The sequence below is a fragment of the Grampus griseus genome (assembly GCF_964374135.1).
Source record: "Grampus griseus genome assembly, chromosome: 12".
Taxonomy (NCBI): Eukaryota; Metazoa; Chordata; class Mammalia; order Artiodactyla; family Delphinidae; genus Grampus; species Grampus griseus.
In genome coordinates this window covers 72,880,127-72,896,604 of record NC_139006.1, presented here as the reverse complement: position 1 = coordinate 72,896,604, position 16,478 = coordinate 72,880,127, and the positions used below count along the sequence as shown (strand labels likewise).

Here is a 16,478-nt window from a genome sequence, read left to right as displayed (position 1 = left end):
AAAATCTAAAGTACAAAGTGGAGTCTATAAGGATTTTTAAAAAAACACATCTCAGCCCTAAAATTGGCAGTTTTGACTTGACTTATCAAGATGTACCCTGAAGTCTCAATAAGACGGAGGTAGTACAGGACCTCCTGGGGGGTCAGGAAGGGAGCAGGCCAGGCAATTACCCTGCACAGCAGTGCCCCCTACTGGCAAGGCAGAAAATGACACCAGAGTCAGTACAGGGGTGCAGAGTCAGGGTGAGGAGGAAAGAGCAAACAAAGAGAAGCGCTAGCACAGGGCCTGGGTAGGGGCTTGAGAATTGATTAACCCAGGCTCTCTTCATAGAGTCTGTAATTTCAGAGGTGAGCTACAAGAGCTAGGAAAATACTTGAGTCACGTGTGGAACAATTATTAACTGTTAGACAACATGTACCATTGCTGTGTGATCTTGCCAGTTCCAAACTGGTTCTCTTGAAGAGCAAGTTCATATGCAGCAAATCTAACTGTTCTGTTTAACAATGAGATGTAGAAAGTGGTTCAAACATTTTGCAAACCATTTCTCTCAGAATCTGTCACTGCATCCTTATGTGGGAGGAATAATCCACGTCAGGTTGCTTTAAGCATCTGTCATCTGACCTTAGGGAGTATCTGACGTTAGCTACCAATGGGCCTTTGGTAAATAATGGCAAGTATTTCAGGAAAAAAGAAAGAGCGCTGAGACGAATGCCTCGCTGTTTCCCGTTCCAGAGGCAGCAGGTAGAAAAGCAGCACACTCTCTGAAGCTAAGCCCACTGGGTGGACTTTCCAAATTCATCTTTAGGCTGACAGGAGTCAGAAATAGAAATACCCAGGACTTTACAGGTGGCTGTGATAACCGAGGTTTAAAAGACCTTCAACATGCGATATGTATGTAAACCCTGGCACGCACTTCTTAACCTCAAGGCAGAATGGCCCGTAACAACTCTGTTTCAGCGAACTGAAGAAGCTAGATTCAGGTAATTTCTAAGAAAGCAGAAGCTCTAAGAGACCCTGAACTGCAGAGTAGCGTCGCTGCTAAGGACTAGATGAGGTGACACCGCTGTCCTGCCGTCGTCCCCCAGGCCCGCTGACCGGAGCAGGCAGAGGCCCAAGGGACCGCCCGGCAGCCTGCCCCCATGCAGTGCATTTTCCTTACTGCCTTCTGTGGTTACGTCGCGAAGGTGATGGAGAGTGGTCATCAGGGTTGAGAGGAAACAAGATGGGTGACTATGTTAGACAAAGAGTGAAACGCTGAGAATTGATGAGAGCCAGGGAACGTTATTTGGATTAAAAAAAGAAAACCAAAACCCCCAAACAAACTCTAGACCCGGCACTTTTGAGCGGTCACTGAAATCAGATATTAAGGGATAGATGAGCTGAATTGTCATTCACAGTTACTGCCTTTCAAGTATTCATGGGGGTCTATTTCGGTAATTCTTATCTGTTCTTGGCACAGAAATTATCTTAGGATGGGTTTTCTTTCTTATTTTCAATACTTTGCCTAATTTGCATTTAGTGAATATTCTGATTTTTTGGAATATACAGTTTACAAAAAGAAGAATCCCAGTTCTTAGACAAGAATCGCTGGATTTCTCCCCCTATAAATTACAGACTCATTCTCAGAACCCATCCAAGCATACTGCTCTCCCAGGCTTTGGCATAAGTCATAAAAAGAGAGCCGAGTCTGGACTTGAGGGGCTACAGGAAGGCGGAGGTTTGCCACTGAGACATCTGTTACATTGAGTGATGGGAAAAACATCCCACCAATAGGTAAAAATAATGAACAATATCATTTTTTCTAATTATGCAATACCTAGGTTTTCTGATCACTACTGGATTTTAAAAAATCAATATGAAAAGGGAACAATCCTCAGCTCTGCAGAAATCCACCTTCTTTTAGACACCTAGGCCTCTGCGCCGCTTCAGAAAACTCCTTGACAAGCACAAACATTCGTGGCTTCCCACAAGCCACCCAGAGCCGGGGTAAACCGAGTTTGTAACGCCAAAAGATCCTAAACGGAGGCCCTGAAACCACGATTTTATTGTCTTATCTACAACTGGCAAGAGGTGAGAAGGCTAGTGTCCCCTGACTGCCACCACGGGTCCAGGACAACACAGGTTAAGAAGGACAGCAGGATTGCTGGACTCCCGCCCTGCCTCAGGCGTTCTTTCAAAACATGACAGAATTCTGCAACAAGGACTCACAAGCGGCCAAGGATCGAATCCCACAGAACCCTCCATCCCTGCCAGGACCAGCTGAAGAGCCGGACGTCAGGGATCAAGCCTTCTCTCGCACGTCTAATCCAGCACACGACAGACACGACTTGGGCAGTTCACGGTATGGAAGCATGCAACATGTCACTGGGAACAAAACCCGGTTAGATTAACTGTCTGTGAATCTTTGCAGCGGCACAGAAATCACAGAACGATTGGCGAGGACGGGTCTGTAGGCTGAGCTTTACAGCCAGGCTTTATACGCCAGCAGCCAGCTTCACGATTGATAGCTATTGCACCGGAAAGGTGTGTGCAGAGGGCAGACATCAGCCTCACAGTCAACGCGCATGACAAACCCCCCCCAGGAACCAGATGTGGCCTCCATGTCATACATAAAGTGCCTTCAGAATTGGCGCGGTTAGAACAAAAGTTGGTTATTTAGCTACCATCAGCAAACGTGTACGAACAGGAGACTGCACAGGGCTGGTTCCCACAGTTTCAAATCGCGCAGTGCCAAGTTTCGTTCAAGTGTCTCTACTGAGAACAGCAAAGAGGAAGACATGACAGAAGAAGGACTGTACAGCAGCAGGAAGGGTTAAGTAAATAACTTCTCTTACGAGAAACGATCGTCCAACCCTGCCTCAAGTGTGCTCTAGCACACGTAATTGCCTCTAAGGAATAATGGTGTGATTCCTTCAAGTCAACACAAAGTTTGTCATGCTATGTTACAATGCTCTCAGCCTGCAGCTATTATGCTAAATTTGTACAAAAAACGTAATTATCCAGTTTGTTTTCATTCTGAGCATGGAAAAAATCGTCATGATGCCTAATGTTATGGTTTAAATTCTCTCCAAGTATTTGTCTGTAGAAGGCTTTCGGACAAAAGTCATTCTTCCAATGCTAATCAGGTAGGGCGTGGGGCTGTCCAAGTACTTTAAAAATGTCACTGACATTAAACCTGGCGTGAAATTCAAATACAAAAAATAATATGCTCACTTTTCCAAGTACATGAGACATCTTTAATTGTAGTGAAATAAAATCTGCAAATCGGTCTAAATCATTTTAAAAAGTAAACATGAGTTGTAATACTATACCTGTAGAGTGATTAATTCCATTCGCTGTCATTATAAAGTATGTAAAATATTTATTAAGGGCTTGGCCTACAGAGGCACAACATAAATAGAATAAGTCCTCCTAAAATGTAATTAGTATACACATCAACCAGTTGGTAATCTGTGGTGGAAAATGCAGGAACGCGACCTGGGACTGGGTTCCCATGTTGGCGCGTGGGCAAGTCGCGGGCGAAGGCTCTGCTCCAGGAGTCCGCGCCGTGCGCTGCTCTCTGCCAGCATCTCTGCAGAGTCTGTTAGGCGAATGCAAAAGTGCAAGCAGGACTTGCGTGAAGAACAACCCTCCCGAGGCCGGGGGCACTTAATCCACCCCCTCGAATCCTTGGGCATTTTCCACAGCCATGAGAAGCTTCTCTCGTAAATCTTCAAAGGTTTCATATGGAGGTAAGTCAAGGCGATTAAAGCTGCAAAAGTTAACAAGGAAGTGTAGGTAAAAAGCCATCATCACTGCCCTTTAGTTACCGCAGCACTTCCTAGATCTGGCTAAGGGGGCACTTGGTGTTCCAGCAGGAGGATGTCAAAGTCTCAACTCGCAAAAATATTTCTGATTATCGAAAAGTAAATTCCAGCGATGACACTGCCCACACCAAACATGCTATAGTAACCTACGGGGGAAGAGAAAGGAATTTTCTGATCGTCCATGAACCCTCTCTGCTGGGACCAAACGTGGATCCTGGAAAACCCTGCCAGGAAGGGAGACAAGACAGGCAACGTAACTGACATACACACAGAGATGTCAAAACCCTTGAAACACAAAGAACTTCCGCAGCAGGATGAACCGAGGCTGCATCTGTTTTTAACGCTCTCCTTCATTCGACACTATTTTAGGAAGCCCCAGCGCTTCTCCACGTAACATATCGCTTTGTCTTTAGCGCAGCCCTGTGAGGCACGTTACATTTTCTCAGTCCTGCAGATGTGGGTCCCGGAGCCCAGCGGTGGGTCAGCATGCCCCAGGTCTCACCCCTGACAGCACCGCAGATGCGAGACCAGAACCCAGGCTGCCTGCAGCTCTGGGACCCCAACACTGAGCTACCCTCTAACCAAAGTCAGGCAAGTCATCAACACGTGGAGTGAAAAGCCTCACTTATAAGAAGCCCCTACATACCTTGAGGCTTTGGCAGGGGCGTTACAAGTCACCTCGGTGACAGTGAGGTCTCCATACATACATGTGACCTCTGTGAGCAAAGGACTGCACTTGTCCATGGGACTGAGTTCAAAGTCTGTCTCTGCCACCGGCCAGCTGTGTGACCTCAGACAAGTCGCCTCCGTCCCTAAATCTGTCTGCTCTTCTGTGAAATGGGGAGACTGCTGCAGAGTGCTGGGAGGGTCAGATCAGAACATATAAAGGGGGTCTGGCACACAGCAAGCCCCAGAGCCAGCGACCATTGCCATCACTCACACACCATTCACCGCCGGCCCCCACTGGGCATGAGGAGCTAGAGCCCCAGACACAGAACTGGTGCCCGTGCAGGTGGGCTGCTGGTGGGCACCTGTCATGACAATAGCCACACGCACACACACACACGTACACACGTGCCTTCGTTCACGATGCTTTAGTAAGAGCTAACATTTGTAGAGCATTTGCCCCGTGCTAGAACCATTAAGGACTTTTCATCTATCACCTCAGTGAATCCCAGCAACCAGCCTGTAAGGTAGGTACTGCCTCATCCCTATTTATAGAGAAGGAATTCAAGGCACAGAGAGGTTGGGTAACTTGCCCAAGGTCACACAGTAAGCGGTAGAGCCAGGATTCAGCCCCAGGCTGGCTCCAAAGCCCAGATCTGCTTCTGCTGCCTCAGCATTTAAAAGTGCTCGCTCCTGGCACTGACATAGGTTTCCAAGCACGAGCAGAACAACTTCTTATGTTTTAAAAGCTAATGATTATCAGCAGTAGTAGGAAACAGACACATGTCCATGGTGGGCCCTTTAACAACCCCTAAAGTATTTAGTAAGACACACTGAGCTCTGAGATTGTTTTTTTTTTTTTTTTTAACAGTCACCAAACATCAAAAGACACAGCAGAGCAGAACACCGTGCTTCTCAAACCAGAGGTCTCAGAAACCCAGGAATCCTGAAGGCGTAAGTCTACAAGAAGTTTTCAATTTTTGGTTTTCATCATGATAATGATTTCAAACATCATTTCACCAGTGACAGAGACAGAATTCCACTTCTGCAGGGTATACTTAAGAGAAGAGGTGGCTGTCGTCTTGATTTTAAGTTCGTATTTCACAGTCCAGGGCCTGCAATCCCTGTGGGGTTTCAAGGATCTGTGGCCATTTTTTCCCTTGAAAAAAGGTCCATACATTATTCAAGTTTGAGAAATACTGGAGTAATGGAGAGAGAAAGGCAAACAGGGGAATGTTAAGAGCTGAGGTCTGGAATTATGTTAGCGCTCTGTGCCTCAGTTTCTCCATCTGTAAGGAGAGGGCAGTGATATGACCCACCTTTTAGAGTCGTTGTGACGATGATATGGGTTAATATACATGAAGTGCTTAGGGTGATGCCTGGAACACAGTAGAGCTTAACAAGTGTTACCGTTACTTCTGACGTCAGGAGACAGGGCTGGCCTGCCACCAACTAGCTGTGTGACCTCATTAACCTCAGTGGCTTCAGCCTCGTCGTGTGGCCAAAGGAGGTTATTTTTAGGTGGGTCTGTGATTCTTAGTAAAGCGGAATTTTAGATATCCCAGCAGTGACCTTTGACAGAACAGAGGAATGAAGGCCTTTAATGCTGAGACACTCAGCAGTTACGTCTGAGAGTTTCATGAAAGCTCAGAGAGAAGCAGCTCCACCCGCCCTTGCTCTCCTAGTAAATCAGGTTTTCATTTTGAAGCTTAATTGTGTATTTTACATTTTCATAAAACATGGAAGAGATTAAACATACGTGTGGCTAGGTTTTATTTCGCCACATACACGGCTGTCGCTGTGAAGCAGCCAGCAAAGCGCCTGTTTCCTACGTTACAGCGTGAGGCGGGGCTGGATGGAAGGAAAGCCACAGCAGAGAAAACAGAGTAAGTCCCACCCCACCAGCCGGTGTGGCTTCAGTAGAACCAGCGCTCTCCTCTTGGTCTGGGGAGAGCATCATTGAAGGAAAAACTCCTTGAATGCTTTAATCCTGTGACACGCAGAGAAGCAGCCAGGCTTTGGTAAGAGCTGGCGGGGTTGCTTTCCTCCTGGGTGTGGACCTCTGTGCTGCCTAAGGAAGAGCAATGATTCTACACCCTAGCTCTCCTCACCAACCGCCGGGGCAGCTCTGAAAACCCCACGGCCCAGATCACACACCAGGCCAACTAGGTCAAAATCTCTGGAAGTGGGACCCACCCCGGCACCAGTATTTTTTTTTTTTAATGCTTTCTAGGTGGTTCCAACGTGTAGCCAAGGTTGAGAACCGCTGAGTTCAGGGTCTTATCTGGGCAGCCCCGTATTTTACTGGTGGCTCAGCACGTGAACTCCGAAATAGAAGAAGAATCCAACAGCAAGATATCTGTCTATAGGGCCACAGAGGGTCATGGGATGAACACTCAGTTACTCGGTTCTCTTTGAAGAGTCTGGAAAGAAAGTGAACCGTATCACAGAGGCAGTAGCTTAACTGAAGTGGTCAGGGGTTGGAATCCTGGCAGACCCGAGTTCAAATCACAGGATCTGGGAGCCTGTGCGCTACGGGATCACGAGGAAGCTTCCCCAGAGCCCCCAGGAAGGCTAACAGTGCACTTCAGGCTGCCAGAAGGTTGAGGGTCTGACCCACGCAGGCAGCCGCGCCCAGTGAGGCAGCTGTTCTTTGAGTTTGGGAGCTCTCCCCCCCCATCCCGCCAGTGCTGGGGCTCGGGTCAGTGCTGGCTGCCTTCCAAATGAAGGCTGCTGAGCCCGGAAAGCTACACCTGACTGATTATCGTTTGGAACAAAAGCTCCACGGCCAGAACATTCTACCCCCAAGAATAAAGGCAGAGGATCAAGGGACACTGCCTGCTCTGGCGATCGGCCAGTTGTAGCGAGAACCAGCCCGCTCTCCCAGTGCCAGCGGGCAGGGACCACATCCGTTCCTCTCAGAGTCCTACGAATGGTAGAAATGGGGAAAAACGTGCTTTCCGGCGAGACGAGGGAGTCAAAGAGAAGCAAAAGGCCTTTCACAGTCCATTTTCCACAAACGCACCTTGATGAGATCTCTCTCCTAGCTGTGCTGGGCAGCACAGGACGGCCCGGCAGCACAGGACGGCCCGGCAGCCCCGGCAGCCCCAGTTCCCGTGGGAAAGGAGGATGCTGGGTGCTGACCAGCCACAGGGCTCCCCCTCCACCTGCTTCCTAAGAGCAAGAAATCAAATCCTGTGGGGTGACCAACCCCGGGGACACGGGAGCCCGAGTGACAGGAGCTCCCGGAGAGCTCCTGAGGTCATCTCTGTGCCGGGTTTCACGAAACTCCTGGGGTTTCCCTCCAGGAAGGCCTCCTTGCCGCCCTGCACCCGGAGGCCTTCGGAGCGCAGCCGCGCCCCGCACGTGCCTCCCTGAGCAGGGGTCCTTGGTCGGACCTCTGACACTCCTCTGGCCACACGCACGTTGCTAAATCTCAGACTTACGGGTTCTGGATGGCCATGGGAGGCCTTTCAAAAACTGTTGCCAAAGGGAATTTCATCCATGGTTCTAAACCATTTAAGGTTGGGGTAAAAACTCAATCTGTTCAGAGGCTGGGAGCGGTCGTATCCACATAGGGAGAATGTATAGTGAAATCTCTGCTTCCCAGAATAATCAGGGAAGGACGGGGTTTGGAGGAGGAACTCCCCTCAGGAAGCAGGAATGGGGATTCAACCCTTCACATATCAAAAAAACCGGGCCCATTCAAATCTTGGGTGGTTTAATTTCACCAGCATCACTGTACGATCTGTATTTTCACCTGTATCACTGACAGTTCATACTCTAAACGCTGAATGGTCAGGGAAAGTAGCACTCTAGCCTGTAGCCCAGCATCATACTCAGCTAAGTGTTTTAAAATACTGTCTGTCAACAACTGTGTGGTTTTTTGTCACTCACCATGTGTGAGCTCTGGGCAGTTTTTCAGGACTTCCCCATTGCTCTATTGTAAACAGCTGAGGACCATTGGAACCTAGACAAAAAAAAAGAAAAAGAAATGCTAAGAGTGCTCAAGGCAGTAGAACAAGACAAAGGAGGGGCTGAAGGAAAGGAAGGGGTGGGCAGGGCGGGCCTGGGGGTGAGCCTTGGGACACCCTCTGTGGCTGTGACGTCACAGTCAGTACTTAACAACGGGGGAGGGGGGGACGCAAAGGGTCTGCACGACCTCAGGACACAGACTCTGTGTCGCCATCAGAATGGAATCGCACCAAGCTGAACAGAGCCGACACAATAATGTAACGATGTGCAGACAACCACAGCCTTTCAACCCAACCCTGGAAGTTTAAATTTAAAACTACTCCCGGGGGAAAAACTGAACCGTGATGACCTTTAATATGTCGAGCAGAGAGTGACTTTTTCATCTATAGTGAGCCCTGAGGAATTCTGCCTCGTGGAGGGGAGGAGGGCTTTCAATGCTCAGTTTACAACCACACGGATGATTCTGCAAAATCTAGTTGTTTTTTGAATATATACCAAAAAACAGAAAGAAAAAAGAGACCAATCTTATGGCTCTCTGTATAAAAACAAAAACAACCCCCTGCTTTTATATACAGTAACTGCACAGACAGCTGAGGTGATGGCATGCCGCCCCATCTCTTTCCGTGATGTATGTCTGTTGGGTCCAGGCGAAACCCACATGGCTAGAAGCCCGGGAGGCAGTCGTCTGGGGCCACAGCTGATGTCTGGGTAGAGACTCACGGTGGGAGGACGAAGTCTAACGGTACCCCGCTCACCGTAAAGTTCGGCAAATCCATTCATAGGGACTCGGGACGTCCCCGTGACAAACTGGAGTAACCGGATACGCTTTTCAGCGTCCATCAGCAGCACAGCCTATGAACGGAGGCAGAAGGTCATTATGCTCATGTAACACGAGGCACGTCTGCTGCAGTGCAGATGGGCAAAACTTCATCTTATTTATAGTGCAGTGGGAGACCTAGACAGTTGACTCTGCAAACTTTTTTTTTTTTATGGACATCACAATACCAGCCTCTGCAACCTCAGACTGAAGGATCACAATGTCTCTTTCTTCTTCTGCCAACTGGTCAAAATAAGTAGTAAAAAAAAAAAAAAGCACACTTGGGACTTCCCTGGTGGCGCAGTGGTTAAGAATCTGCCTGCTAATAATGCAGGGGACACGGGTTCAATCCCTGGTCCGGGAAGATCCCACATGCCGCGGAGCAACTAAGCCCGTGTGTCACAACTACTGAGCCTGTGCTTTAGAGAGCCCACGAACCACAACTGCTGAAGCCCGTGTGCCTAGAGCCCGTGCTCCGCAACGAGAAGCCACTGCAATGAGAAGCCCGCGCACCGCAACGAAGAGGAGCCCCCGCTCGCCGCAGCTAGAGAAAAGGCCGCGCGCAGCAAGGAAGACCCAACGCAGCCAAAAGTAAACTAAAAAAAAAAAAGCACACTTGTTGATGGTACCGGGCTCATGTTTCTGTATGTGAGGCCTGACGGTCCCCCGAGCCAGTTAGAAATACACACAGTTTGAGAGGGGGAACCCAGGTTACGAGGCAGGATATTTGACTGTAGCTAAATTCTCTAAAGACAACATTTCAGAAAAAGAAAGAAAAAGAGGCCAGGCTAGGCTTCTGAAATAATCTGTGTATCTTACATATCTGAATTATTCTAAGAATCGAGTTGGCTTCACTGGTAAAGTTACTTGAACTGATATTAAAAAAAATATATCCAAAATCAAGGCTGAGCAAAACTTGGACTAAGATGTTAGGATCTGAAGATTCTGCTTTACTTCCTTTTCTCTCTGCTTCTCTGCTGCACTTGAAATGTTATTAATAATAGACATTTAGAAATTAAGACAAGGTCAATGATTTCTTATTTCTGTAAGTAAATAATCAGCGCTTTTCCCCCTGTAATTCTTTCAAAGTCAGTTTACTGCCCTCCTTTGGACCCGCTCGTTACTATTTCACTTCTCTTCTGCAATGAAAAGGATGTAAACACTGGTCTTTAGAGAGTAAATCAGATTTCATTTGCATCTTTGATTGGAAGATGTAAAGATCAAAATGTTTGTTGGAATTAACAAAAAAAGTTGGGAAAATGGTTTTTGAAACCAACATGGCATCTTGGAAAAGTCAGCCCCAAAGCATGCTTTTGCCCTGAGAAGCCTCCCATTCCTATTCCCACTCTGGAGGACTAGTTCTAATTCTTGAATCCAATTATCTGTCTTTCAGGATCGTCCTACTCAGTGGTTTCCTCAAACAAAAGCACTTTAATAGGTGGTCGAGGAAGACAGTGTAGCCTATTCAAGACAGCCATCCACCACAGTTACAGAAAAGCAGCGGTGAGGGCTGCTTCTGGCTCGGCGGGCCTCTTCTCTCCCCCAGGAGACCAGGTACCAACGCAGCCCCAAATGCAGCAGCAAGACCGCGGGAAGGCAGCACAGGACCCCGGACTCTGGCCTTACCTTCCAGAACCACTGAATCACAGGGTGGTTCGGGCAGTAGCCGTTCTTGTAAATAGAATGTTGTCGCCAGTCGTTCACATCCACGTCGCCAAGGCCGCACATCAGCAACTGGGAGGGAGATGGACCAGATTTACCCAGAGGTAAACAGGGCACACCGTGAAAGCCGAAGAAATACACCGGAGAAAAGGCCTTTTCGCAGTGCCGGCATCATGTCACGTGCAAAGCAAGATAAGCCAGCGAACCATAAAAACAAATGACGGGGAATACGTGTTCCACATCCTACCTGCCTCTGCAGATCAGAGACTGAGAGGTAACGAGGGGGACCCGACTCTAAAGCTTGTACAGGCCGCCACGTTTCATGCTGGAAATTAGAAGTCCCAATCGATCACCTTCCCCGCCCCTCAAGTCGCAGCTCGGTGCTCATAGATTTTCTTATGCTCCATTTACACCTGCTCTTTCATGACTCTGGCTGTTTCCTCTTCTGAGAGGTTATCTGTCTCAACAGTTGAAAATAACCTCCCCACCCACAGTAGAATTAGTGCTTTATGACAGCAAGAACTCATCTTCCCGGACTGATCCACCAGGTGAGGGCAATCACCTCACCTGCCTGGTGGCCCATGGCTGCAGACCTGTCCTAGCGCTATAATTGCAGCTCTGACTCACCAGTCTTGGGTCCACTTTTCTTATCACCTAACCCTCCTAACGAAGGAATGATACTCCTGCAGAGGCGCCAGCGCACAGTGGAAAGAGAACGAATCCAGAGGCCTGAAAACCGGGTTCATGGGCCTGACTGTGACGAGACCCTGTGAGGTCATTAACCTCTCCCTGCCTCAGTCGCCCCACCTGCCAAACAAAGGGCTTCCTCTACGTGATGTCTGCGACGTCATCTATCTGGACGTTTCCATTTTAAGGTAAAGGAACAAAAGCCAGTCTACGGGAGACACGTCACTGGACAAATGGCCGGAGTCAACAGCCTCTCAGCAGACAAAGCCTTCCTCCTCCTGTTTCTCTCAACATAAGGCGGGGAGACTCCTTTGCTTTTCAGGTTCCAAGTTCTCATCTACACCGACACAAAGAAGCTGGCACAAGCTACCATGAAACCACCTCCTGCCACTACCTTCTTGCCTCTGCCGGGCTTTCACTCTGCAGCACAGACCACTTCGATCTCACGGAGCCCCCTGCTCTACAGCCCCTTGGGGGCGCTCACACCCACCCCCTGGCCGAGTCCCCATTCGGCTGCCACGGTGGGTGCGTGGAGGACTGGGGTCCTCAGCCAGCCCCACCCTGGGAGCAGGGTGCTGCCACCCCAGCTCCAGGCCGTGAACCCAGCTCAGCGGGCCTCCCCCTGTCTGCTGCGTCCCTGATCTGCCCTCTCCCGGGCAAGGAAGCTACAGGTGACCATTTCTGCTATCCCCTGGTCCCTGATTGGCAAACACGCAAGCCCCTAAGAGACCCGCAGTAGAATTCACCTAAGCTTACTCGCTAGGACATTAGGGATCAGAGAATACTAAAATACCAAGTTGGGAAGTAATGAGATACTTAAAAAAAAAAAAAATCTCCTTTACACAAAATGTTTACAGTACAAACCTCCAGTTCATTTTCATCAAAAATTTTAATCAAATCAATAGGAAGCAGTTCCGTGAATCCCTGAAAGAAAAAAAGAAAAGCACTCTCAACACCTTTTTCCTCGAAAGAGACAAATTTTACAGGATAAACAAGCTTATTTTGGTTAGCCAGGAAAAATACTGTTCACTGATGATTTATATGACAGTATTCAGTAATTTTAGTTCAGATAAAAACAGCAGAGTCACAAAATAAAAGTTTAAAAAGCAGTAGACTCCAGAAGATCCAGGTACTTGAGTAATTTTTGAAATGTTATAAAAATATGGGTTGCTGCAGGCAGGCGGATTCCAAAAGCCACTTATGACACATTGCTGTGAGTCAGGGTGTTCTCAAAGGCACAGGCCACAGACGCGCAAGTGGACCATTTAAAAATAAGGCAAAGATGAAATACGAGAGGAGGCGGTGTGATGGGTGGAAAGGAGCCAGGGAGCACAGACAGCCTGCCCCGGTCCCCAGGCTAGGCACCACTGACTAGTGCAGTGACCTAGGACGGACGCTCCGTGTCACTGGGCCTCGCGTGTGGCCAGTTTCTGAAAGTGTGATCACCTGGGACAGGGCCGGGTAGGTTTCTCGTGTAAATACAGTATGAACCCTGCTGTTCTCCGGCGCCTCTAACTCACACGTTTCACCCTAAGTCCTGGAATTTTTCTGAGTGTTCTGCCTGGGCTGGCGCTACATTCACCATGAGCAGGTAACTGAACTGGGATGAACTGAAGAGAGCATCACCCAGCGAGAACCCTGCATCGATCGGTTCTTGTAATGTGCAGCTGGGACTTGTTCGCTTTAAGTGACTAATACCCATTATCAGGATTTAAAAAGGAATTGCGCTTTGGGTCCAAGGGAGCTGGTTTTTAAAATGAGGAAGCCCCTATTCTCTGCGAGGGGCCTCCCTCCTCAGGGACCTGGGAGTATCACTGACATTAAATACTTGGGTCTGAGAAGTAACCACTTCACGCTTTAATAAGGTGAGGAATTATTCAGACAGCCACGAGGAAAGGGCAGGGGATTTAAAAAAAAAAGAAAAAAAGTGCGACCAATGAGGCGGAAGGCATTATCACGGAGGGATGGCGTGACTGGAAACTGTCCCGAGTCCTCGCATTTCTTAGAACCCGGCACTGCAGCAAAAGGCAGAGATGCTCCCAGCCTTCCCTGGGTACCACCAAAAGCTGCAGGATGATGGTTCTAGCCTCTGTGGGGGAACCTGCCCTTCTGGGTCAAGTCTGTAAAGATTTCTCTTTAAAAACAGTTAAGGCAAATTAAACAATAAGAGCAGCAAAGCCAGAGAACACTGACCAAAAAAAAACAGACGAAAAGGTGGCAGTGCAGTGGCTCAACGCTCCTGCCCTGGAGACTGGAGATGCTGTGAGCAGCGCAGGCCTGACGTTCCTGCCCTGGGTCCCACACCCATGCCTGTCTCTGGGTGTGTGATCGCGTCTAATACCCTCCCTGCCCCCCAAGGAGGAGAACCGTCCTCTTTCAACCTAAAGGCACAGGCAAGACTCCCGGAGAACACGACTTACCTCCAAGAAGGCGTTCATTTGCTTTTGGACCCTGTTCACAAATCTCCACTGGATGACTAGGCTGTGGGAGGAAAATGGACAGCCCTTAACCACGCTGCTCATCACTCGTGGGCAGTTCTTTCCCCCCAGCTGCGACTGCTTCTCGTTAAGCGGGGCGGGGACAAAAGCCCGACGGCGGCCAAGGAGAGGGAGGGCATATGCTGTGGCACGCGCTGCTCATTCATGGATTCTTTCGAGAATAATGAGCACATGTGGAACCTAAAATCTCACTGAGGGTTTCAGAAGAAAGACTGATTTCTTTTCTCCCCCCAGATCGAGGCTTCGTTTATCAAAGCTGCTTTATAAACGTGACTGTTTGGAGAAAAAGGGAAAATGGGGTTTGAACACATATGGATATGGGCATAATGCGTGCACACACACACGTATGTACACACCCACATTTATGTACAGACATGGACATATTTTAAGGGGAATACCCACTACAACGTAGTTTATCATATGATAATTCATTCTAGTATTCAACGTACTGATTTTCAAGGATGACATATAATTTATCAGTACTTTACCACGAATACTTTTATACCAACACTTGGAGGATTAATGGTAAAACCTCTTGGAGTCACAGACAGCCACTGAAACCACATTCCCTGTGACAATAGTGTACAGCAGAACTTACTGCCAGGCGAATCCACTTTGGATTCCCCCTAAGGCATTCTGTCATGAAATAGCACAAGGACCCTGTCATGAAGGGCTCTCACAGACGAGGTGGCACCATGGCAACGGCCCTCGAGGACCAGCCTGCTGCCCACTCACTGCTCAGAATATCAGGTTTGACCGGCTGTGCTGCAAGCACCAGCCCGATAGCCTACTTGCACCGGAGGATACGGGTGGCAGGGAGCAGCCGGGGATTTCTATCCTCCTTTTTGCAGTGAAGCTAGTGGAGGCGCCCCGCAATTTGAAACCTAAAAGAATTAACTGCAAAGAATGACGCACAACATGTATCACAAGGTGCAAATACTCAGTCTCTCAAACCTAGTCACCCGGGGGTGTTGCTAAAAATCTATTCGAAGTCTACACTTTCTGAATGAAGACAACGGTGCCTGTCAGGACGTCGTCTGCTTGCTGAGACTGTCCAAGCTCAGCACAAGTGCCAATTAAGGTGAACAGGCAAGAAATGTAGTATCTCACTTCTAGTTTCTGATTAAGTGTAGCAAGCTCTCAACTTGCAAGTGGAGAAGTCCATGCTTTGTCAGGGTCTCTAAGTAGAGACGCCAGCACGCTCCAATTCTTCCTGATTAGAAGGGAGAGTAGGTTTTTTGTTTTGTTTTTTTTTTTTTGGCAGATGCTAAGGAAGGATGCTAAGATCCTCAGCCAGTTCTCTGAATTCAAGTCCTGTGATCAACTGTGATGAGAGAGGACGGAACCCGGCTTGCTGAAATGGAGTTCTGAATGCAAACATGGAGCCCAGGCCATGGCTGTAACCCACTAGATGAGCAGAAACTAGGATCCGGGAGCCGACCACCGTTAACGCTGACCTCATCCCTGTTCGAGGGCTAGCAAGGGCAACCTGGCAATCCTTGGAAGATACCAGAACGGTGAGCTCAAAGCATACGTATATACCAAAGAAGAAAATGTAAGCTGCCCAACTGTACCTTCTGCCCAGTACAGACTCCTAGGGTTACCCAACAGCTAGATTTCCAAAGGACTCAACATTTTGTCCCACCAAAGGACGCTGAGATTAAGAAAATTACAAACAGCAGGAACAATTCTTCATGTTTGCATGTGCTGAATTCTCCATATCCATTTTAACTCTTCTCCTACATTTTCATTATGGAAAAGAGGTCAGGAGAGAGGTGGAATATGTTCTCTTCGGTTGTTCCCAATTTTACCCCAACCGGCTGTTGACACTGCTCCATTGTTGTAATTCTCCATTTTAGACGAGATGCCCACAGGCTCCCAGAGTATTTGCCAAGTTACTCAACAGTGGCCCCTTTCTCTCCTCCCACTGCTCCTCTGTATGGCAGCAACACGAAGTCATGACACAAGCCAAACTCTGCATCCCATAATTCAGCTTCCTATTAGGCCAAGCCAGAAAGGAACTCATACTGTTAAAAGCGTGTCCACAATCTGCACGAACTGTTCTGGCAAAGGACGGCAACCGAACATGCTGTTCAATTTAATGAAAGAAAAGGCTGTAAGTAAGTGTGTACGTACTCAATGTATTCCCTTTTGTTTTCATTTGTTACCATTATTTCTGACCCATTGGGCTTCAGATCCACTTGATATGTCTGTAATTACAAAGATAAAACAACATCACCATCATGAAGTTACTTTGCATATTATCACTGAGTAATAACGTCTTACTGTAAAAGGAAGATAAGTAAAATTTATTCAGAACTCTTTCCCAGCAAATGGGCTCTGTGTGCAAGAGAATGTCTAACGAGG

At 48.2% G+C, this 16,478-nt stretch overlaps 1 protein-coding gene across 8 annotated transcripts in view; it reads right to left on the bottom strand.

Moving 5' to 3' along the window:
• Window positions 1–1,821: 1,821 nt before the first annotated feature.
• NEDD4L (NEDD4 like E3 ubiquitin protein ligase) overlaps window positions 1,822–16,478 on the bottom strand; it is a 147,524-nt gene continuing 132,867 nt past the window's right edge. For all 8 annotated transcript variants that reach the window (XM_082667467.1, XM_082667471.1, XM_082667468.1 and 5 more), the window contains 7 exons: window positions 16,248–16,321; window positions 14,034–14,094; window positions 12,478–12,537; window positions 10,891–10,998; window positions 9,203–9,299; window positions 8,370–8,442; window positions 1,822–3,751 (listed from right to left, as the gene is read on the bottom strand). In XM_082667467.1, coding sequence (XP_082523593.1) covers window positions 3,649–3,751; window positions 8,370–8,442; window positions 9,203–9,299; window positions 10,891–10,998; window positions 12,478–12,537; window positions 14,034–14,094; window positions 16,248–16,321 — 576 coding nt within the window. In that variant the 3' untranslated portion in view covers window positions 1,822–3,648. The remainder of the gene's footprint in view (window positions 3,752–8,369; window positions 8,443–9,202; window positions 9,300–10,890; window positions 10,999–12,477; window positions 12,538–14,033; window positions 14,095–16,247; window positions 16,322–16,478) is intronic.